This window comes from Drosophila pseudoobscura, chromosome 2 (assembly GCF_009870125.1).
Source record: "Drosophila pseudoobscura strain MV-25-SWS-2005 chromosome 2, UCI_Dpse_MV25, whole genome shotgun sequence".
Taxonomy (NCBI): domain Eukaryota; kingdom Metazoa; phylum Arthropoda; class Insecta; order Diptera; family Drosophilidae; genus Drosophila; species Drosophila pseudoobscura.
In genome coordinates, this window is record NC_046679.1 from 9,056,963 (window position 1) to 9,079,017 (window position 22,055).

Here is a 22,055-nt window from a genome sequence, read left to right on the forward strand (position 1 = left end):
TTGGACATCATATATCGAATTTAATAAAATTGAATTCCCATGCAGTTTTGTTTACTTTTTTTGTTTCGCTTTGTACCCTCATTCCATTCCATTTCCATGAAAATGCTCAGTGTTTCATTCATTGGAAAGTCTGATTTTTGTATGGCAGAGCGAAAGTGCGACAAGAGATAAATGCTAGAACATAAGTTTTATAAATTTCGAATACATAAAATAATAAACATTAAATACTGCCACAAACACACAAAGCCGGCGGGTATCTATGATGGCCCCCAGTCCGTCGCTAAATGGAAACATCCTTCAGCACGCTATCGCTGGTGTCGAGCAGGTCATCCCCAACGTCAAGCTGAAGAGCAAAGTTCTTCGATTCATCATTCAAGGCGTTCATTTCATTCTCCTTATTGTCGAAGGGGTCCTCGAACTGCTGCAAGACAGAAACCACCATGAAAACTGAACTAAAATCTCACTGAAGACCACCACTGCACTCACATCCATTGTCCGGTCGTTGAGCAGAACGCGTGGCATTATTTGTTGTTGCATCGGTTCGTGGAGTGGCGTTTCGGGCACTAACGGATCCAGCCGGCCCGATGGTGATGTACTCAGATTCTGAACATTGCGCGAGAGATCCAGCACCTTCCTCACAGCCGCACTCTTGGCCACCAGCGAGCTGTTGGCATTGGAAGACCGGGGGGGAATGCGCTCAATGCGTGTGCAATCATTGCAGCTCGACGGCGTCAATGGCTCGCTGACGGCAGGGGAAGATTCTGCAGGGGACGCTACTACAGTGGGCACGGGCACAACAATTCCACCTGGGGCATCGTCAAAGCCGAACGAGGCCTGCATCTGCTTCCATTTGCTGCCCAGCGATGACAGATTGTGCTGCTGCTGCTGCTGCTGCGTGACGGACACTGAGGGTCTGGCCGTGGACTTGCCGATGGTGCGCAACAGCTGCATGGGATTGGCCACCCTGGATCGGTTCAGGGTGCAACTGAGATCACTGGACTGGTCAACGGCTTTCATTTTGCGCGCTGATCGTGGCGGTGCTGGGGCTAAAGAGGTTAAAGTTAAAGCATTATTATGATTACAATGGACAAAATGGGAATGTAAATTGTATACCCAGTAAACTGTTGCTGAACGTGTCCAGTTGTTTGGCCTTAAAGTCGTCCTGCAGGGGCAGCCGGACGTGCGCCGTGCGCATATTACCGCTGGCCAAATCGAATCGAATGGGCGGCGTGGACACCAGCTTCATGGCGATGCCATGGGCACGCATATCCAGGCGCGGAGTGCCAGCCACTGACTGTTGAAGCTGCGTCTGCGCCTGATGAAGGCTGCTGCTGCTGCCTGTCTTTTCCTCTCTGAGCCGAGCATTCAATTTCCGTTGAACTCTGGTCACCTGACTCTCCATCTCCGCCAGTTCAAGGCGCAGCGCTTGCAGTTCTTTGGTCACGACCTCGTTGGATTCGTTGTAGTGGTCGTTGGCATCCAGTTGCTCCGCAATCGTATCACTTACTCTGTTGAAGGCGCCCACCAGGGCATCTACATTGGAGGCGCACATCGGCTCAGCATCGCTGTCGAGAAGCTGGCGCATGTCGGTTAATGTCTGGTCCATGGCTGCTTTGTTTTGATTGTGCTCTGCTTGCTTGGCCTGGAAGCGTTCGATCTTCTCTTTGAGGTCCCTGAGCGGTGACTCTAGTGTGGCATTGGTGGCAGCCGGCGCAGATATCTGCTGTTGCACAGCCAGTCGATTGCTTGCCACAAACTCTTCCAGGAAGACATTATCGTACAGACGTTTCTCGGGTATCTCCGTGATGACGGAAATCTCCGAAATGATTTGTCTGATTTTAAGGGTACCCTCTCGCAGAAGAGCCGAATTCCGTTCCATTTCCGCCACATACGACGATGCATACTCCTTCAGGAGGGAATTCTGCCTGCCCATCACCTTGACATTCAAGTCCCGCAGATGGGATGAACTCGTGTCCACGAGTAAGATTTTTTCACGTTGCTTGATCAGCTCCTGGACCACAAAGCCGACAAGGTCCAGCATAAAGTTAATGAACTTATGGCCACCGGGCATGACCACCAAATACGACTTGATGTTCGCCCACTGCAGCTGATGCTTCTCGTTCAAGTGCTTCAGGTACTCCACGGTGCAGGAGCGGAAATTGGCCTCCGCCTTTTTGTCAGTAATTGGCCAGAAAAAGCGCCGCTTGAACTCCGCCGGATCCAGCAAACGGAACAGATAGTACATCACCTGAAAGAACGCCGCCTGATTCGGCTTGAGGAACATGTCCCAGGAGAGCAGCTTTCGCATCTCCTCGCCCATTGGATAGAGTAGAGCCAGGCCCTGGAGCTTCTTGTGCAGCTTCTCGCTTTGCTCCTTCTCCTCCGCCTTCCAGGGTGCAATTACCGTGCGGTCCATGCTCGCTTCTCATTCAGGCTAAATTGGCTTAATTTGATTATTTTCCAATATGGCCCCAATGTTTGGTTGCTTTTTTTGTGCCCCGCCGCTTTGGTTTGAAGTTTCGCGTTCTGTCATATGTTCGAGTATGTGTGCACGATCATATCGATATTGCAGTATCGATAGTGGCAATTTAAATTGTAAATGTTCTTTCAGTGATTGGGATGCAGATATGTTTAAACCTCTACTCTTCCAATTATTGACAAAATCATCAACGGCACTTAAAAACACCCAGATTGAGCGCGCTCACCAGCACAACTTACTCAGGGCTTAATGATGAATTGGAAACGATAGTGCCGATTGTTAGTGAAAATAGTTTTAAAAATATCATAACGATGGCAATCATCCCATTGCTACCATAAATAGTATCGGTAGAGTCATCGATACAGCATCACATCACTAACTCGTCGAATCGCTTGCTGGAATTTTGTGCACAAAATATTTATTTATTTATATTATAAACTAATAGGTAATTTGAATATTCAATACAACAGTAATATTCGTGGATGAATTGCGAGTGAAAAGCTCGCTGGATAGTGAAAAACCGAGTGAATTTGTGACTCATAAAGGGGCGGAACTAAATGTCATCCGAGTCGAGTGCGAGTGCGGGGTACAACGTAGCACTTTCTTTTTGTCTGCAGCAGCGAAAAATCAATATGTGTATGGGGTATAGAAACCGAATCGGCTGTCGCACATACTGATATAGTATAGAGGCAGTGGACTGATTATGCAGATGTCTGGACGGGGACAAGTACCACTCACTCTCACGATAATCACATCAGTATTACGAGCGTCAACAAAAATATAAAAACCAGTGTTCTTGTAATTTAAGATAACCGCACAGCAATGAGTCCCAGTCAAACTTTAAACTGCTCGTCGTCTGATGATGATTCATTTAATATACGCATTTTTATTTATATGTAATTTGTAGAAAATCGGTAATCAGGCGTTGCTTTTAAGGCTGCAAAGATGGGTTCGTTGTTCCGTAGCGAGGAGATGGCTTTGTGCCAGCTCTTCCTACAAAGTGAGGCTGCCTACGCCTGCGTGTCGGAGTTGGGCGAGCTAGGCTTGGTGCAGTTCCGTGATGTGAGTACCTCTAATATGTCCGAAGAGTCTTGGATTTACCTATTTTGCTATCTATTTCTCAGCTCAATCCCGATGTGAACGCCTTCCAGCGCAAGTTCGTCAATGAGGTACGCCGCTGCGATGAGATGGAGCGCAAGCTGCGCTACTTGGAAAAGGAGATCAAGAAGGATGGCATTCCCATGCTCGACACGGGCGAGAGTCCCGAGGCACCACAGCCCCGTGAAATGATCGACTTGGAGGTGAGTTCTAGAGTCTAATAATAGAGCATGTATGGAATTCTATGGCTTCTTCGCGTCTGTTTTTTACAGGCCACCTTTGAGAAACTGGAGAACGAGCTGAGGGAAGTCAACCAGAATGCCGAGGCATTGAAACGTAACTTTCTGGAGCTGACCGAACTGAAGCATATTCTGCGCAAGACGCAGGTCTTTTTCGACGAGGTAAGCATGCGGTTTCGCAGCAGCTCTAGTACGTGGCGGAGGTTGGCACTAAACCCAAAAATTAAACCAGTCCCAGTCGTCGGACAATTCCTAATTTCCAATTAACATACTATGTCTCAAAAGAAAAAAAAAAAACAACAAAAAAACTAACTAACTTTTCTAAGCAATAACCCGAGAACCTGCACCGACAACACAAGTGTGGCAAGCAGCCTCTGGTTTTTGGTTTCATAAGCAATCTCTATACTATCCCCCGCCCCAATTCCACGGTTGAGTCCAGAAACACAAGACAACACACAACAAACACAACTCTTGGCACATCCCTCAGATGTGAAGTTCTTTTTTTGGCATAATTCTGCCCTCAGACGAGATATGTGCTTTCCTCTTCGTTTGATTTTTGTACAAAATACTTACTGTAATTGTTTTTTGTATTCTCGTGTGTTAGTTAGATATCAGTTTATGTTTATTTGTTTCGATTCGATCCCTCAAATGCTTTTTTTCCTCCAACTATGCCGAATCTGTACATATATATATTTATGTATATATATATATTAATTATCTGTATGCCAGCACCGACCCCCCTCTCCTTATTGTTTAGTATTAATTTAATGATCTTTTTTTTTTGCTATTTTTGGTTATTTTATGATTCGTTTTTTCGTTTTGTTTTTCCATATCAATCAATATATCCAATCAATCCAACCACACCTTGACCAAAACAAAAAAAAACACCCAAACCAACCCACACAAAAAAACAACAACACACACCACACACACACACACACCCCGTACTGCCCGTCCTGCCCGTTCTGCCGCCGCCGCCCCGGTTGTGTTGTCAGTCGGTGCCCACGGTGTACCAGTCGAGTGTCCCCCGTTCATCAAACAAATATCGGCGCCTTCTGCAGATGGCCGACAATCAGAACGAGGATGAGCAGGCGCAGCTGCTGGGCGAGGAGGCGGTGCGTGCCAGCCAGCCGGGCCAGAACTTGAAACTTGGGTAAATATTGCTGTAGTCGGAAAACCAACAACAACAGCAGCAGCAACAACAAGCAAAACCCCACACAACAAATATGGGAAAACTAAACTCAGTGCCAAAAAATCGTCAAAAAAAAAAAAGAAAGAAAAATCAAACTCGACTCTTGCTCGCTCTTTGTCTCGCACTCCTGCTCTTCTCCAATTCGGCTGTTCTATGATACTCTTGCAGAGGGTGTCACTTTCTAAAAATCTATTCTGTCCTTCCGTTTATCTGTTTCTATGCATAAAAAGTCTCCCAGTTGTACTATGCCATAGAATATTGCTATTACCGATCTGCAAGGGTATCAAAAGCGTCGGTGCCCGAAGCTAGTTGTGTGTTTTTCTGTTTCGCCTATTCCTTGTCCCCCTCCCACCCACCAGGTGTTATCTCCATATGTACAGTTACAATGTATTTTACATATATTTGTGTGTTTGTGTGTATGTATGTGTCAGTCCCATAAATAACTGTCTATCGGTATGCTATCCACACGTTAGTTCCGGTATCGATAGGCTTTGGCTATCGAAGCTTACAAATCGAATTCAAACATAAAAATCGAATTCAAAAAATCACAAAATCTACATAACGTTTGCTGTGGTGTCGGTTTCCATTCTATCCATTTGGCTATGCTCAACTATACTATCCCCCTCTCCTGTCCAGAGTCCAAACCCAACCCCAACAAACAATCCAGACACATATCCACACGATACGACTCGTATAAATTCTAATTTGGAGGCGGTTCTTGACTAACCAGCGTGCTAATAACTAGCCATAAGTTGTATCTACTTAGCTTATGTAAAATGCCTAGCCGAAAAGCAAAGATCGAAATCACATTTTGAAAACCTGAATTTCTAGCAAGAAGGCGGTGTGAACCAAACCACCGAGTCGATGACGCGCGCCCTTATTACCGATGAGGCGCGCACCGCTGGTGCTTCCATGGGCCCCGTTCAGCTCGGGTACGTATCCAGGATTTGGCAGGCACAACACACACATTCCACCGAATCGGCCTAAGAAATATTTCTTTCGCATAGCCTACTACAACTATTTATATACTATACATATAACCATATAACTTTGTACGATCTCAACAAATGCCACACAAAATTATTGCTTACTGCCGCCGCCAATGCCAAAAAAAACTAAGCCGCCACTGCCGCGCTTCAACAGAAACAGAACCAAACCGAACTGAACCGAATCCACAATCCATTCCCTCAGAACATCCAAATAACAGCTCCAATCGCATGGAAGGAGTCTGGTTTCAAGCAATAATTTTCTGTGCAAATCCTACCCCAGAAAAAGAATAGCAACAACTAAATCAAACGTCCTTCTCTTCTTATGCTTCCTCTCTTCCCCCACACAATAAACGTTTTCCAAATGTCCAAACAACAAACAAAAAAACAAAACCGATCTTTGGTTTCAAATATTTAGTTACATGGAAAAATCGAATGAACGTGAGGATTATCTTCCATGGTTGGTACCCGTGCCCCTACCAAAGCTCTTCATCTCTTAACTGCCGATATAGTCTAGGAATCCAATCAATCAATCAATCAATCAATAATACTGCTCATTCTCAATCGATCAAAAAAAGCGCTCGCTCATCCACTTGTATTTGTATTCGTACCGATCGATTCTGTCGCTGTATATAGAGACCATGCCATTAGCTTCGCTCGCCCGCACTCGCACTCGCACCCCACACCTCATCCCATTCCGATCTCCGTTCCGATCCCAATCCCCCCAATACAACACGCTAACGTCTTACAACCCGTCCAATTCCCAAGAAGATCCTTGGTCGTTTCTCGATCTGTTCATTCCATGCTCCTTGCTCGTGCTGCGCGCGTGTTCCATTGGTAAATTTTGTGCTTGAGAGTTTAGTTTTCCTTTTGTTTGTCGTAAATAACCGGAATGTCTCTCTGTTGAATGTCCTACCCCCTCCGTTTGGAAGATCCGTATCTAATCTGTATCTTCCATAGCTTTGTGGCTGGCGTTATACTGCGCGAACGATTGCCGGCCTTTGAGCGGATGCTTTGGCGCGCCTGTCGAGGCAATGTGTTCCTGCGCCAGGCCATGATTGAGACACCGCTGGAGGATCCCACAAATGTAGGTCGATCGATTAAGAGAATCAAACCGTACTCAAGTCCTTCTATTTAAAACCAATTGCAGGGCGACCAGGTGCACAAGTCGGTGTTCATCATCTTCTTCCAGGGCGATCAGTTGAAGACGCGCGTCAAGAAGATATGCGAGGGCTTCCGTGCCACGTTGTATCCCTGTCCAGAGGCCCCGGCCGATCGTCGTGAAATGGCCATGGGTGTGATGACGCGCATCGAGGACCTCAACACGGTGCTGGGCCAGACGCAAGATCATCGCCATCGCGTGCTGGTTGCGGCCGCCAAGAACCTCAAGAATTGGTTCGTGAAGGTGCGCAAGATCAAGGCCATCTACCACACGCTGAATCTCTTCAATCTGGATGTGACACAGAAGTGTCTGATTGCCGAGTGCTGGGTGCCCTTGCTGGACATCGAGACCATTCAGCTGGCCCTGCGACGTGGCACAGAGCGATCGGGTTCGTCGGTGCCGCCGATTCTCAATCGAATGCAGACATTCGAGAATCCGCCCACCTATAATCGAACAAATAAGTTCACCAAGGCCTTCCAGGCCCTAATCGATGCGTACGGAGTGGCCAGCTACAGGGAGATGAATCCGGCCCCATACACCATCATCACATTCCCGTTCCTATTCGCGGTGATGTTCGGGGATCTGGGCCATGGCGCCATTATGGCGTTGTTCGGCCTGTGGATGATACGCAAGGAGAAGGGCCTCGCGGCCCAGAAGACGGACAACGAAATCTGGAACATATTCTTTGGCGGTCGCTACATCATATTTCTGATGGGGGTATTCTCCATGTACACGGGCATGATCTACAACGATATATTCTCCAAGTCGCTGAACATCTTTGGCTCCCACTGGCAGATGTCGTACAACAAGTCAACGGTGATGGAGAACAAGTATCTGCAGCTGAGTCCCAAGGAGGACTACGAGGGCTCGCCGTATCCGTTTGGCATGGATCCGATTTGGCAGGTGGCGGGATCCAATAAGATCATCTTCCACAATGCCTACAAGATGAAGATTTCGATTATATTCGGCGTGATACACATGGTCTTTGGCGTTGTCATGAGCTGGCACAATCACACCTATTTCCGCAACAGGATCTCCCTGATCTACGAGTTCATTCCCCAGTTGATGTTCCTTCTGCTGCTGTTCTTCTACATGGTTCTGCTGATGTTCATCAAATGGATTAAGTTTGCGGCCACCAACGAGAGTAGGTTCCATCGAAAAACGATTACTTTTTCTTCAATTAAACAACGTTTTCTTCTACAGAACCCTACTCTGAGGCCTGTGCCCCCTCGATTCTGATCACATTCATCGACATGGTGCTATTCAACACACCGAAGCCTGCGCCCAGTGGCTGCGGGGTGTATATGTTCTGGGGCCAGCACTTTGTCCAAGTGCTGTTCGTTCTGCTGGCTCTCGGCTGTATTCCCATCATGCTGTTTGCCAAACCCATGCTGATCATGCAGGCCCGCAAATTGGCCAATGTAAGAAGTGGTTAACACGCATTCAACCGCATCTAGACATCATCACAACATCACTCCACATGGCACTCCAGACTCAAGACTTATACTAACCGCTTCTCGTTTATTTGTGCTTTGTCCTCCCATTGAACACACTCCCAATCCACACCACTAAACCAAACCAAACCAAACCACACGTAAATACCAATTCAAATACTAAAGGAAGAGGTTAGTCGTGTCGTAGTACTACTCCCTTGTGTGTTTTGCTGTGTGATCCCCCTTCATCTACTGACTCTAATCTCATAATTTTTCTTGCACTTTCTGCACAGGTTCAGCCCATTGCTGGGGCCTCATCTGATGCGGAGACTGGTGGCGTGTCCAATGGCGGACCACATGGCGGCGGCGGACCCCACGAAGAAGAGGAGGAGATGTCGGAGATATTCATACACCAGAGCATACACACCATTGAATATGTCCTGGGTTCGGTCTCTCACACTGCCTCCTATCTGCGTTTGTGGGCACTCTCGCTAGCCCATGCACGTAAGTTCTCCCAATAACAGATCCCCCAATGGTTGACAAATGTTTTGCATACCCCCATAGAGCTGGCAGAGGTCTTGTGGACCATGGTATTGTCCATTGGTCTGAAGCAGGAGGGCTGGTTCGGCGGCGTCATATTGACCTGTGTGTTTGGCTTCTGGGCCATACTCACTGTGGGCATTCTGGTGCTAATGGAGGGCTTGTCGGCGTTCTTGCACACACTGCGTCTGCACTGGTTGGTTTTGAGTGGCGTGCTTCCAATTCAAAAGAAAACTGCTTAACAAACCTCTTTCCTTAGGGTCGAGTTCCAGAGCAAGTTCTACAAGGGTCAGGGCTATGCCTTCCAGCCGTTCTCATTTGATGCCATAATCGAAAACGGATCTGCTGCAGTAGAAGAGTAGAGGACCCCGGAACAGAAGCAGCAACAGCGATAACCAAAGCATGCTGAGAGTCTCATTGAGCTATAATTACAAAAACTATCCAAATAAGCTGATCTATTGAAATTGAATTTAACAAAAAAAAAAAAAACGTAAAATATGTACGCTTTAATGTTCAATAATCGTGAATTTATATCTATAGCCCCCAAGCACGTGTGTTAAATGCTAGTACATAATCGATTAATGTTCTATGTAGTTGTCGTCTGCCGTGTTTATTATATCTACTTGTATACTCATAAATAAATAGCAAAACGCCCGCTTTAAGGGTCAGCACCAAAAGAACCACTATTTGTTGGCGGAATGTGACCATCGATTGGCCATCAGCTCGTCCAGGGCATTCACAAACTTCAGCATGTTCTCGCTGGCCGACTCGTAGGCTCTGAGCGACGCGAAATCCAGAGTAGCCAGTTGGACGGCCAACTGGCTGGGTTTGCAATAGTAGAGGTACTGCTCGGAGGCCAGCTGCGTGGCCAATTCCTGCTGATGGTTGTCCATCAGCTCGTCGTTGACCACAATGAGTCCAGCCTTGCCGTTAGTCAATATATCCATGCAGGTGCCGGCACCGGCATGGCCAATGATCAAATCGGAGGCCTTAATATCCTCAATATTGGGTCGAAACGTGTACTGCTCTAATTGGATGCCGTATTGCTGACTTATCCGTCGAGACACATCCGCTGGCACCGGCTCGGAATTGCCATGCTGCAGGATGAGTTTGCGGCACTCCCGGGATTGCAGGGCTTCCAGAGCCGCCTCTGACGCTACGGCCTTAATGAGCGCATCGAATTTTGTGGTTCCAACAGTCACATAAACGGTTTTTAAATGCATTTAACAAGCTTTCTTTATTATTATTTTTACATTACAGCTGATCTACCGAAAACTTTAACATATACCGTAATATACCGAAAGCTTGATGAGATATACCGATATCTTGTTCGATTTCAACGTCAAAACATACCGAAAACGGTCACCTCGCAGCACTTCTTTTTAGAGCTTTCCGATTCAACCGTTACTTTTATGTATATGTTCTGGTTCATGTATATGTTTAAATTATTGACTTTGTATTTATAAACATATTTACTCAATTCATATAATGTTCACATTCATTTTGCCACCCACGCACATACATTATTTCGCATGAGCTTCCCAAACTACCTGATATGCTGTGGCTGGCGCTGGCGCTGATGGTGATGCTGGCGACGGTCTGATGGGGCTGCCTGGCATTCTGTTCTCAGCCGTTGAGCTTAACGGTTGTTGTGTTCGCCTGCTCGGTAGATATAACGGTCGTGGTCGACGTCGTGGTCGCTGGGAGAAATTGCAAGCTCAGCACGCCGGCGCACAAGTGCTGGGGAAGTGTGATTTGTTAAGATTTAATTCAATTATCAATCAACAACGTGCGCCTGCAAAAGTTTGGCCCACTACACTACGGCCATATACATATGTATATATTCGAATATATGCACGTACATATTTAAATTTGCTCTTGCCAGTGTAATTGTGTTTGTGGTTTTTATGTGTGGGTGACCACACTCAAATGCGATTTACTGCACTTTTGCGTGGGTGTCGTCGTTGTCTCCAACATAACAGTAAAGGTGTGAAAGAGTAAACAAGCGAAACCAGTGAAGGGATAAACGGTAAATTAAATTATTCTCACGTTGCTTACTTGCTCTTGCTCTTCGAATTGCTCTTCGAATTGCTCTTCGACGCAGTGCGTTTGAATGTGTGTGTGTAGGTAAATGTTCTGTTCGTGTGGCCGTGTGTGGGAAAGTAATTGACTAATCAACACTTCATTTAATTTAATTTTTATTTCTGCACACTTTCAACTTTGTTTATTTTTTTTGCCGTTTTCAAGTTTTTGTTTGCTGGTGGATTTGCGCTTGACTTGGCGGCATCTGGAAACGATTAAAAGATATTTACAGTTTCCCAGAGTACAGAGTACGCTAGTTCGCATCTCTCTCGCTCTCTCTTCTATTATAATTATGCTCTCACGCAGGATCCATAAATTAAAAGCAAAAAACTTTCCTTGGCGGGCGGCTGCTCATTTTATGATCGCAAATATTCATTGAAAATAGAAAAATATAATATTTTGCATATACAAATTTGTAGAAATCATATTGGTACACTCGAAATCCAATTAGACCAGTAGTGCAAATTATCGAGGCGCCCATCCCGAGATCAGTTCTTCATTTGTGTCCGGCACACACACCCATGCATACCGCCCCCCCACCCTCACGAACGTCCGAAATCACTCATCGCCCAATAAATTCTGTCTTTATTGGTATTGGTGTCCGTTTGATGCTGCTGCTGATACTGGGAGAGGAGAGGAACAGCGATGAGCGATTAAATTTGTTTTAATGTCTTAATCGTGGGTGTGAGAGAGAGAGACGGAAGCAATATTTACATGTCCGTTTAGCCGGTGAAAAAGACCACACTGTCCAGCCTCCCCCTTTCTGTGTCTCTCTGAATAATCACATTCTCTCTTTCTACCAGACGCAAAGGCGCTACGGCATCGATGTCCTTGTATTAATTAATTGACTACAAAGTATATGTATGGCCATATGGCTGCATCATCATCGCCTCGCCATCGGCTTGTACGCAGTTTATCAATGAAATATAGCCATAAATTGGATCCCCAGCGGGAGTCAGTCCACACCCGTTCATCTCCCATCCCATCCCCATCCCCCCCATGGGCGTCATATCGTTTGCAGCCTTATTTCCATGAAGGTCAGCCATCGTGTCAGCATCGGGTCAGGGGGATTGACTTCTGTAGTAGTTGTCGGCGTTTAATTGCTGTAATTTGCAAAAAAAAAACCAACAAAATAACAGGAACAGCAGGAGAATAAGGGGGAGGCAGAGGAGCAGAAGTGGCTGATCAAATTAATGTCATAACTCAATTAGTCGGGGCGGACATATTTGCATGAATGCTCTTCTCTGCTCTGCTCTGCTCTGCTCGTTCGTATAAGCTAATTTATGGCGCTGTTGTTGTGCTCCTCAATTTATTCTCAAACTTAAACTTTTCCCAATTGATAATGATGTCGGGAGTTCGGACATTCTGTTCTGTTCTGTTCTGGTCTGTTGTTGAGCCCCCGTAATCTCTCGCTGAATTGCAGATGAAAGGTCACGCCCCCCACCACCCAGGGGATTGACATTTTGTTATTGAATGTACCATATAGTAAATATTTCGACCATAAGGTACTTAATCTTTAACAAATATAAATTTAACAAAAAATCAGCACTAGATTTAGACATTTTAAACAGCTTCTAATCGTTATCATACCTCTCAAAGTTTATAAAATCCTCGTGATTATACAGACAGAAAGACAGGAAAGAAGGACATGGTTTGATTTAAGCTGATCAAGGATTTAAATATCTGAATCTATTAGAATTCATTCTGGCTGTGGCCTAAAAAAAGGTCCTGCCTTCTCTTTTGAAGCATTCGCTTGTGCGTCTCGAGTCGAGTCTCAATTCAATTTTATTCAACATGTTTGTAGGTTTTTTCCTGGAACTTTCTGTCTTCGTAAAGACACATTCTATGTATTTCTATGTAGAAATAAAATATGGCCCCCTATAGGAGTATACGAGTGCATAGAAAGGTCCCTAGTACTGCCGAAATTTCGATTAGCGTAAGTCATTCCTCGTTTCAAATATGGAATTACCAACCCAGACTACTAAACTATAGTATTATTATGTTGCTTGGACCAGTTTCGAACAAGTTGCCAACGGATTTTCTAAGTGGGGAAATATCAGACGATTAAATGACGTTGACGGGAAAACGCCGTTCGGCGAATGGTTATGCGAATCTCGTAAGTAGAATATACGAGTACCCATGAAGATCTTTAGAGCGTTAGCTTTGTGGATCTAACGACAAAACAAAAAAACCCATTGCGTGACATAACTGCGGTGTGGGACTAGCAAAAGCGACAGTTGAATATATCTTTAGCTGTCTGCCAGAGGGATTGTCTCTACGAACATTACATGAACAATGAATGATTTGTTGTTACCCGTTGTTAATCATACAGCGAGCGGGGATGAGCTAATGGCAGCGTTACGTTCTTGGCCACTCCCCCTCGCAGGTTTCGTTAACTAAACGATTACTTACCCCACAGACAGGCAGAACTGATGGCGGTGGTGCGGGCAACCCTTTTTTCCTGTGGCTTCGCTTCCTTTAGCCAGCCGCAAAACGGGAGAGGGCTGCCCAGTTTGATCGGCAGTGACACATGACACAGAGCCACCAGAGAGAAACCACTTAAGTGGAGAGAATAATACTCGTACTGTCGTGATTGCAGGCAACCTGCAGCTGGATATCACATTACCTGCTGCCACCACACCGCACCACAAGAGGCAGGAAGTGGAAGTGGAAGTGGTGTAGCCCAGATCCTGATTACTAATCGATAGCTTCTTCCTGTCTTGCAGAATCGTTTTGCACTCGAGATGGTCGTCAAGGAGATGCCCCTGCACGAGAATCTCAGCATGGAGAATCGTTCTGGCAGTGCATCCGCTCCAACCACCACAACGACCAGCTTCTCGCGGCAGGGCCGACACTACAGCCTGTCTCTGACCACAGCCGTGCTATTGTCCGCCTTCTTTCTGTGCACCCTGCTGGCCGTGGGCCTTATTGTGTACAACTTTGCCACATGCGACCAACTGACGAACGGCGAGGACATTGTCTGCACCAGTGTCCATCTGCGGCACAAGCTGCGCCACGGCCACAGCGATGGACCGCCCAAGTACGATCGGGATGTGCGCCTGCCCCGCTCCATTCAGCCGCTCAAGTACAACATCACACTGGTGCCGCAGCTGAGCGGCAACTTTAGCTTCGCCGGCACCGTGCAGATCCGCATACGAGTGCTTGAGGATTGCTACAACATCACCATGCACGCAGAGGAGCTGAATATCTCGCGCAGCGATGCAGCCGTCTACCGGGTGTTGGCCAAAGGGGAGCTCGACAAGGACACTCTGCGGATACACAAACAGTACCTGGTGGGGGCCAAGCAGTTCTTTGTGATCGAGCTGTACGACAAGCTGCTGAAGGGAGCGGAATATGTGGTGCATCTGCGCTTCGACGGGATCATTCAGGACTACCTGCAGGGATTCTATCGCAGCTCCTACGAGGTGCTCAATGAGACGAGGTAGGTCTAGGGTCCTCCAGGGAGGTTTCATCTGGTTTATATTCTGGTTCCGCTTTCAGGTGGGTCGCCTCCACACAGTTCCAGGCCACGGATGCCCGACGCGCCTTTCCCTGCTTCGATGAGCCGGCTCTGAAGGCAAACTTTACGCTGCACATTGCCCGGCCCCGTAACATGACCACTGTGTCCAATATGCCCATTGTGTCCACCAATAAACAGTAAGGATTTCAGGGACTACCATGCCAAAGAGCCCCTCTAATGCGCCTTCTGTTGTATCCACAGCGAAACAACAACCAACTATGTGTGGGATCATTTTGCCGAATCGCTGCCCATGTCCACATATCTGGTGGCGTATGCCATATCCGACTTTACGCACATCTCCTCGGGCAATATCTCCGTGTGGGCACGGGCCGATGCCATCAAGTCAGCGGAATATGCCTTGAGCGTGGCTCCCCAGATACTCAATTTCCTGCAGGACTTCTTCAATGTCACGTTCCCGTTGCCAAAGATCGACATGATCGCACTGCCCGAGTTCCAGGCGGGGGCCATGGAGAACTGGGGATTGATTACCTTCCGCGAGACGACAATGCTGTACGATCCGGGTGTGGCAACGGCCAACAACAAGCAGCGTGTGGCCTCGGTGGTGGGTCACGAGCTGGCCCATCAGTGGTTCGGGAATCTGGTGACGCCTAGCTGGTGGTCGGACATCTGGTTGAACGAGGGTTTTGCCAGCTACATGGAGTACATAACGGCGGATGCCGTGGCCCCGGAGTGGAAGCAGCTGGACCAGTTTGTTGTCAATGAACTGCAGACGGTGTTCCAGCTGGACGCACTTTCCTCATCGCACAAGATCTCCCATCAGGTGTTCAATCCGCAGGAGATATCCGAGATATTCGATCGCATATCCTATGCCAAGGGATCGGCCATCATACGAATGATGGCACACTTTCTGACCAATCCAGTGTTTCGCCGCGGACTCAGCAAGTATCTGCAGGAGATGTAAGTGCTACATTCTTTTGAAGAATTCCCCTCCTCAATTCAAACTTCCATTTTGTTTGGCAGGGCCTACAACTCAGCCACGCAGGACGATCTCTGGCGTTTCCTGACAAACGAGGCGAAGTCCTCTGGTCTGCTGGATCACAGCACCAGTGTCAAGGAAATCATGGACACGTGGACGCTGCAGACGGGCTATCCGGTGGTGAAGATCTCGCGACATCCCAACACGAATGCCATTCGGCTCGAGCAAGTGCGTTTCGTCTACACCAACACCACAAAGGAGGATGAGGGCCTGCTCTGGTGGATCCCCATCACCTTTACCACCGACACGGAACTGAATTTTGCCAACACCCGCCCCACCACTTGGATGCCGCGCACGAAGCAGTACGAGCTAGAGAATCGGAATCTTTCCACCGCCAAGTGGTTCATCTTCAACATCCAGCAGACGGGCTACTATCGCGTCAACTACGATTTGGACAACTGGCGAGCCGTCACCGATCATCTAATGGATCCCAAGCGCTTTGAGGAGATCGCACCGGCCAATCGGGCCCAACTAATCGACGATGTACTGAATCTGGCACGTGGCTCGTACCTGTCTTATGGCACGGCCATGAACCTCACCCGCTACTTGGGCCACGAGACAGGCCATGTGCCGTGGAAGGCGGCCATCACGAATTTCAATTTTATAGATTCCATGTTTGTCAATTCTGGCGATTACGATCTGCTCAAGGTATGGAATGCCACATCTCTTTAAGAGTTTTCTTCACTTATTAGAATTTCTTACCTTAGAACTACCTGTTGAAACAACTGCGAAAGGTCTACGACGAAGTGGGATTCAAGGATTCGCAGAGGGAAAGCGAGGACATATTGTTGCTGTTGAAACGTTCGGAAATTCTGAACATGGCCTGCCATTTGGGGCACCAGGAGTGCATTTCCGAGAGCAATAGGCATTTCCAAAACTGGGTGCAAACCCCCAATCCCGATGCCAACAATCCGTAAGGAAACCCTCAACCTTTTATCAATCGAATGTGACCATAAAGAATGGATTTCTTTCTCCACAGAATTGGTCCCAATCTGCGTGGTGTTGTCTACTGTTCGGCCATACAATATGGCACCGAATACGAATGGGACTTTGCCTTCGAGCGGTATCTGAAAACCAGCATTCCGGCAGAGAAGGAGCTGCTGCTGAGTGCCCTAGGGTGCTCCAAGGAGCCCTGGCTGCTCTATCGCTATCTGCGTCGTGGCATTGCCGGCCAGCACATTCGCAAACAGGATGTCTTTCGGGTCTTTGCTGCCGTTTCCAACACGGTGGTGGGCCAGCAGATAGCCTTTGATTTCCTACGCAATAACTGGCATGAGATCAACACCTAGTAAGGAACCATCACCAGCGTGATGATTTGACGATTTTAATAGGGGACTTGTCCTGATTTTTCTTTCCAGCATGGGATCGCAGATATCCAACATACACACATTGCTGAAGTTTGCCACGAAGCGCATGAATTCCAAGTTCCAGTTGGCCGAATTCGAGGAGTTTGTGAAGGATGCCCACTGGGACTACGACAGGCCCATCCAGCAGATCGTCGAACAGGTGGAGACCAGCGTGGACTGGATGAACCGCAACTACAAGTCGATTGTCGAGTGGTTGAAGCTCGAGGCCCAAGAAACGTAAGCACGATCGGGCGGCCTTGGCTGGATCAATGCTGCAGCAGTATTAGAATACATTTTGCAACTGCAACTGCATTACGAGTACCATTTACCTTTAAGTTCGTGTTTTGGGCAACCAATGCATTTATATTTAGTATTTATATATACTCGTATATCGAGTGTTTTAATGTTTGAGTTTCGCCAAAGAAGGCCTTTGGCCTTTGGCAGACAGATAAAAAAGAAAAAAACGACGGCCACCGTCCGTCCAATGCTGAAGCTGAAGCGCTTGCCTCGTATCGTATCGATGTTTTCTTGTACTTTTTAATGTATGCTCGTACTTTGTTCATTATTATTATTATTTCATTACAATTATGAGAGCCTTGTAATTTATAATTTGTAATTCCTACCCATATCTACCCGTACTTGTACTTAAATGTAAATCGAATTAAATGGAATGCAAATGGATTGTTAATTGGAATGCAAATCGCAACCAGATCAGTCGTCACTCATCAGTCGCGTTTCAAAGGCTCAGCCCTCCGGCTCCCTGGCAGCCTTGGGACATCGGCAAACATAAGGGTACCCACAAAGACCATCACGGAGCCCAGCCAGTGGTAGATCGTAAAGGGATTGCGGAAGTAAACGATCGAAAATACCAGGGAAATGAACTTGCGCAGGGTTATGATCAGTGTTACGGTGAGGGAGCTGCACTCGGTGGTCAAAGCATACACAGAACTAATGCACAGGTGCTGCGTGAGAACGTTGCCCAGCAGATAGAGCAGAATCAGTGGCACCGCCACGCCCAGCAGAGGCAGTGTGTACGTCTCACCCTCGCAGGCCAGCCGCCAGTGGGTCCGTATGTTGTCGTGCATTAAAAGGAAGGCGGGCAGTGGCAACAGGTGGGTGTAGTAGAGGGCTTCGCGGGCACATTTTCCATGCCGCCGATAGAGCAGCTCCTGGGTGATGCCCATGTACGAAGAGACGAAAAGGGCCAGAACCAGCAGCGTCACGCCCACAAGCCACCGCCATACGTCTGCCTCGGTGGCGCCGCTCTCCCCGTCGCTGTGGCCAGGCAATTCCCGGCTGGAGAAGTACGTGCAAATGAAGATACCCACGCTAATCATGACGACCGATATGTACTGGCGCAACCGATACCTTTTCTTGAGTATAATTGTGCCCAAGCACATGTTGGATATGAGGGAGCCTCCACGTATGATCATGTGCAGAGTCATGGACACTTTGAACTCGAACACATAGTTATTGCACACACTCGTCAGAAAGAACATGGCCACCAGAAGGGCATAGTCCCGCAGGCTGATCATACGCTGAGCCTGTCCCAGCCGGGAGGTAAAGATGAGCCCCTCCAGGGCTATAAATGCAAACTGCGCCGCTGTCACGAGGTTTCCAATGCCGGGATCGAGTTTTACCAACAGCTCCAGAAAGACTCCGCCACTGCAGCAGCCCACTAGAACGCCGCCAATGGCCAATGCACACCGAGGACTTATTTGCATCTTTATGCTATCAAAGCGAAACTAGAAATAAGCCAGTGAACATTAAGGTACCGGTTGGCCTTGACTGTTGTTGATCTTGGTCATTATGATGAACTTGTAAGCCAACCCAGCGTTTCGACCAAGTTCTGAACCACTAACCAAACAGTATAGAGATGGGCATACAGTTCATACAACGAACATGTCGCAAGCGAACTTTGTGGATTAGATCCCAGATACGGCCTAAGAGTCAGAACCTGAAAGTATGCATGTGTGTGTATATGTTTATTTTCTTTTCATTCGCATCAGAAATCGTGAAATAGACAAATGATGGCAAGTATGTATACGAGTTGAAGACCCTGGGATCTAATCCAGAACGTTCGTTTACGATATATTCGGTGTATGAACTGGCACATCTCTATACGATGTCTGAAGAAGGGCAAACAGGTGGTTATCCGTAGTCCATCGACCATCTCTAGAACAGCTGATACCCCCCACTGCAGATAAGACGTAAAATAAAAGTTGTAAACAAAACAAAACAAAAGTAAATTGTAGTCCAGACACTTGGAATCAGATAACCTGCACACAACAATGGAGTCGAAGTGCCAATGTGCTGCATGTGGAACGCGTATGGCGGTTGAACGATAATAAAAAGTACTATTTCTATGTAATATACTGTCGGGCAAACTCTTTCTATGATCAACACTTTGACCTCTTGACTAGTGGAAGCAGAGTCCAACCCAGAATCGCATCGCCGCTTTCGCATCCAGAGTGGCGATAACAGCCAGGGCATCAGGAGGAACAGCAAGCCACAATCAAAAACGAATGAAAGTAAATTTAGTCATGGAAGTGAAAATTTCGTTTAATCACATTCGAAACAGTTGCACCAATAGTCATAGGGCGTTCAGAAAAATACAAATACATATAGGTATGATATGATGTACAAGAAAAACAATAGGTGAATACATTTGGGTATAGATTCGAGATGTCAGTTCCTACTTTGCAGTAGTTCAATAATTTGGTTCAATTTATCCGTTTGCTGAACCTCAAACGCTTCCAGTCTTTTCGTCACCAGTTGCTCCAGCTGCTCGAATTTCTTGTCGATGTGCGACTGGAGGCTGGATAAATCTGAAACTACACTCTGGGGTGGTGTCTCGCCATGCGTGGTGCAACCCTTTATCAGGGACATAAGCTCCAACGGAGGTTTCTCCCCGACATCCTCCGCTTTGAGTGTAGATGGCGTCTCCGCCGGCGTCGTACAGCCCTTCATGAGGGACATAAACTGCTGCAGCTCCTCTGCCTTGGATTTTCTATCGCCAGTGCCATCTTTTTGGAGCAGTTTCTGGACTTTTTGCAAGTCCACAGGTCGCTGCAGCTGTGTGGTAATGCCATTCGGATTCGGCGCTACATGCAGGATGGCTCCATAAACGCAGATTTCGTTGGCCGATGTCAGCAATTTGAGATTTATAACCGCAATGCCGGAGCGATCAATTTCCATATCATAGCGATAGGGGCGTATCGGCACTTCGTCGTCATCTTCCTCGAGGCAAATGCCATAGATAGTTTCGTAGTACTCCTGCAATGGGCCTAAAAATAGTTCCACCTTGGGCGCGCTGCAGACGAGCGTGAGGGCGGCGATTTTGAAACGAGGAACTATTTCAAAATGCAGCTCGCAGGGCGGTGGCGGCACATCATTGTTGGAAAACAGGACAGCGAGATTCTCATTGACCACGTCATCTAGGTCGGGCCTGTGGACAAAGGAATACTTGTATGTACAATAATGGAATATGTAAACCAGTTTTGTGGGGCGTGAAATCCTTTGTCTTACTTTACAAACACATCATCATCTGACAGGAGTGTGGGCACCAGTTTGGACAGCTCATTTCCAGCGGTCTGGGTCCAGCTGCAAAGGGCAGTCACCGGGACGGACATGATTTAATTGAAAACTAACGAGAAAACTAATTATTCTTTCGTCAAAATGTAACAAAAAAGCGTTTCTTTGCAATCAAAACACAGCTAGAGATGGCACAAAACGTGGCTGCCAACTTGTTGCGCAGCGTGGGCTGCCAACCCGCGAAATCCACCCACTAAAATGCAACCGGGTGCCGCGTTTGACAAGTCCGACCTTGAGGAGGCCCCTTGTAGGTCATATTTGAGCAAATTGAAAGAAAAGCGACAGTGCTGTGTTATAAGCAGCCCCGAAAGGTATACACAATTTTTCGAAACCTACTCCGATCTGCAAATATGGGTGGAAAGTACAAGATTGTGATGGTCCGCCACGGCGAGTCCGAATGGAACCAGAAGAATCAGTTCTGCGGCTGGTACGATGCCAATCTGAGCGACAAGGGTAAGGCGCTTTTAGTTATCCAACATGGCGTATACTTAATTTGAATTGATTGACAGGCAAGGAGGAGGCTCAGGCCGCTGGCAAGGCCGTGAAGGACGCTGGTCTGGAGTTCGATGTGGCCCACACTTCGGTGCTGACTCGCGCTCAGGTTACCCTGGCAAGCATTCTGCAGGCCAGCGGCCACAAGGAGATCCCCATCCAGAAGACCTGGCGTCTGAATGAGCGTCACTACGGTGGACTCACTGGCCTGAACAAGGCGGAGACTGCCGCCAAGTACGGTGAAGCTCAGGTGCAGATCTGGCGCCGCAGCTTCGACACACCGCCACCACCAATGGAGCCAGGACACGCCTACTATGACAACATTGTCAAGGATCCTCGCTACGCCGATGGGCCCAAGCCCGAGGAGTTCCCCCAGTTTGAGTCGCTCAAACTGACCATCGAACGCACACTGCCATACTGGAACGAAGTGATCATTCCCCAGATGAAGGAGGGCAAGCGCATCCTGATCGCAGCGCACGGCAACAGTCTGCGTGGCATCGTCAAGCATTTAGATAGTGAGTTTCGACATATACTTGAAATTGAATGAGCCAAAAACGATGCCCCTTATCTTTCCAGATCTGTCTGAGGACGCCATCATGGCCCTGAACTTGCCCACTGGCATACCATTCGTCTATGAGCTGGACGAGAACTTCAAGCCAGTGGTGTCCATGCAGTTCCTCGGCGATGAGGAGACCGTCAAGAAGGCCATCGAGGCTGTGGCTGCCCAGGGCAAGGCCAAGTAAACCAAAAACCACACAGATCCGGCTCTATCAGACGATGCTCTGACAACGCTTTAGTTCATGATAACCATAATCGTTGTTGTTGTTCTCGTAGCAGTTAAAATGGTTCATCTCCCCCACACTACAGTTAATAAATAATTTATTGTAACACAACC

The 22,055-nt window shown here is 47.5% G+C and overlaps 7 protein-coding genes across 15 annotated transcripts; 3 read left to right on the forward strand and 4 right to left on the reverse strand.

Annotated features, from left to right (window-relative positions):
• Positions 1 to 168: 168 nt before the first annotated feature.
• Positions 169 to 2,557, reverse strand: dgt6 (dim gamma-tubulin 6). Of its 2 annotated transcripts, none has more exons than XM_015181568.2 (3): positions 1,114 to 2,557; positions 487 to 1,046; positions 169 to 418 (listed from the first exon to the last, which is right to left on the reverse strand). In XM_015181568.2, the coding sequence occupies exons 1-3, from the start codon at positions 2,414 to 2,416 to the stop codon at positions 281 to 283; spliced, it is 2,001 nt and encodes a 666-aa protein (XP_015037054.2). In that variant the 5' UTR covers positions 2,417 to 2,557; the 3' UTR covers positions 169 to 280. The 2 variants fall into 2 exon arrangements, with proteins under 2 accessions (XP_015037054.2, XP_001358295.3); XM_001358258.4 differs by having other exon boundaries at positions 169 to 421.
• A 268-nt stretch (positions 2,558 to 2,825) lies between these two features.
• Positions 2,826 to 9,806, forward strand: Vha100-1 (V-type ATPase subunit a family protein Vha100-1). 8 transcript variants are annotated; one of them, XM_001358259.5, is made up of 13 exons: positions 2,826 to 2,924; positions 3,387 to 3,541; positions 3,604 to 3,780; positions 3,850 to 3,978; positions 5,840 to 5,940; positions 6,413 to 6,454; positions 6,955 to 7,081; positions 7,145 to 8,300; positions 8,360 to 8,577; positions 8,776 to 8,781; positions 8,883 to 9,093; positions 9,154 to 9,325; positions 9,389 to 9,806. In XM_001358259.5, exons 2-13 carry the CDS (start codon positions 3,425 to 3,427, stop codon positions 9,489 to 9,491), a joined length of 2,559 nt encoding a protein of 852 aa, XP_001358296.3. In that variant the 5' UTR covers positions 2,826 to 2,924; positions 3,387 to 3,424; the 3' UTR covers positions 9,492 to 9,806. The 8 variants fall into 8 exon arrangements, with proteins under 8 accessions (XP_001358296.3, XP_015037056.1, XP_015037055.1 ...); XM_015181570.2 differs by lacking the exons at positions 5,840 to 5,940; positions 6,413 to 6,454 and adding an exon at positions 4,812 to 4,969 and having other exon boundaries at positions 2,827 to 2,924; XM_015181569.2 differs by lacking the exons at positions 5,840 to 5,940; positions 6,413 to 6,454 and adding an exon at positions 4,878 to 4,969 and having other exon boundaries at positions 2,827 to 2,924.
• Alg13 (Alg13 UDP-N-acetylglucosaminyltransferase subunit) lies at positions 9,621 to 10,452 on the reverse strand. The gene has a single exon (XM_001358260.4). It carries the CDS (start codon positions 10,350 to 10,352, stop codon positions 9,813 to 9,815), a length of 540 nt encoding a protein of 179 aa, XP_001358297.3. The 5' UTR covers positions 10,353 to 10,452; the 3' UTR covers positions 9,621 to 9,812.
• A 287-nt stretch (positions 10,453 to 10,739) lies between these two features.
• superdeath (Suppressor of ER stress-induced death) lies at positions 10,740 to 17,755 on the forward strand. Its single transcript, XM_002137232.4, has 8 exons — positions 10,740 to 11,158; positions 13,938 to 14,653; positions 14,713 to 14,868; positions 14,933 to 15,649; positions 15,713 to 16,376; positions 16,436 to 16,641; positions 16,708 to 17,016; positions 17,087 to 17,755. Exons 2-8 carry the CDS (start codon positions 13,956 to 13,958, stop codon positions 17,313 to 17,315), a joined length of 2,979 nt encoding a protein of 992 aa, XP_002137268.2. The 5' UTR covers positions 10,740 to 11,158; positions 13,938 to 13,955; the 3' UTR covers positions 17,316 to 17,755.
• Positions 17,592 to 18,968, reverse strand: LOC4801164 (UDP-xylose and UDP-N-acetylglucosamine transporter). Its single transcript, XM_001358261.4, has one exon. It carries the CDS (start codon positions 18,796 to 18,798, stop codon positions 17,800 to 17,802), a length of 999 nt encoding a protein of 332 aa, XP_001358298.3. The 5' UTR covers positions 18,799 to 18,968; the 3' UTR covers positions 17,592 to 17,799.
• Positions 18,969 to 19,606: 638 nt separating this feature from the next.
• LOC4801165 (uncharacterized) lies at positions 19,607 to 20,771 on the reverse strand. The gene is made up of 2 exons (XM_001358262.3): positions 20,603 to 20,771; positions 19,607 to 20,522 (listed from the first exon to the last, which is right to left on the reverse strand). Exons 1-2 carry the CDS (start codon positions 20,704 to 20,706, stop codon positions 19,763 to 19,765), a joined length of 864 nt encoding a protein of 287 aa, XP_001358299.2. The 5' UTR covers positions 20,707 to 20,771; the 3' UTR covers positions 19,607 to 19,762.
• Positions 20,772 to 20,907: 136 nt separating this feature from the next.
• Pglym78 (phosphoglyceromutase 78) lies at positions 20,908 to 22,053 on the forward strand. Its single transcript, XM_001358263.5, has 3 exons — positions 20,908 to 21,121; positions 21,178 to 21,675; positions 21,737 to 22,053. The coding sequence occupies exons 1-3, from the start codon at positions 21,019 to 21,021 to the stop codon at positions 21,901 to 21,903; spliced, it is 768 nt and encodes a 255-aa protein (XP_001358300.1). The 5' UTR covers positions 20,908 to 21,018; the 3' UTR covers positions 21,904 to 22,053.
• Positions 22,054 to 22,055: the final 2 nt, after the last annotated feature.